The sequence below is a fragment of the Penaeus monodon genome, chromosome 25 (genome assembly GCF_015228065.2).
Source record: "Penaeus monodon isolate SGIC_2016 chromosome 25, NSTDA_Pmon_1, whole genome shotgun sequence".
Lineage (NCBI taxonomy): Eukaryota > Metazoa > Arthropoda > Malacostraca > Decapoda > Penaeidae > Penaeus > Penaeus monodon.
The window spans coordinates 38,247,252-38,247,465 of record NC_051410.1 but is presented as its reverse complement, the minus strand read 5'-3'; the positions used below and the strand labels follow the sequence as shown (position 1 = coordinate 38,247,465).

General features: G+C 51.4%; 1 protein-coding gene across 1 annotated transcript in view; it reads right to left on the bottom strand.

Moving 5' to 3' along the window:
- The window catches only part of LOC119589466 (ankyrin repeat domain-containing protein 34B-like), a gene marked incomplete at its 5' end in the record, with an annotated part of 2,216 nt that overhangs the window by 1,239 nt on the left and 763 nt on the right, over positions 1 to 214 (bottom strand). Inside the window, 1 exon segment of the mRNA XM_037938069.1 lies at positions 106 to 204. Coding sequence (XP_037793997.1) covers positions 106 to 204 — 99 coding nt within the window.

Below are 214 nucleotides of genomic sequence, written 5' to 3'. Positions count from 1 at the left end.
AAGACCTTCTCTTCCTTCGTAAGACCCTTCAATCAGTTCACGCAGCTACAGGAGCAAGGAAGCATTACCACGAGCGGCTAACCAAACGCGAGGATATATCTTTACCTTGGCTCTCCTGAAGGCGGAGGTCGGGGCAGTATTTGAGCAACAGTTCCGCCGAGTCATTTTTCTTGTATCTCGTGGCCCAGGAAAGTGCGTCCCTGCCTGTAAGTTC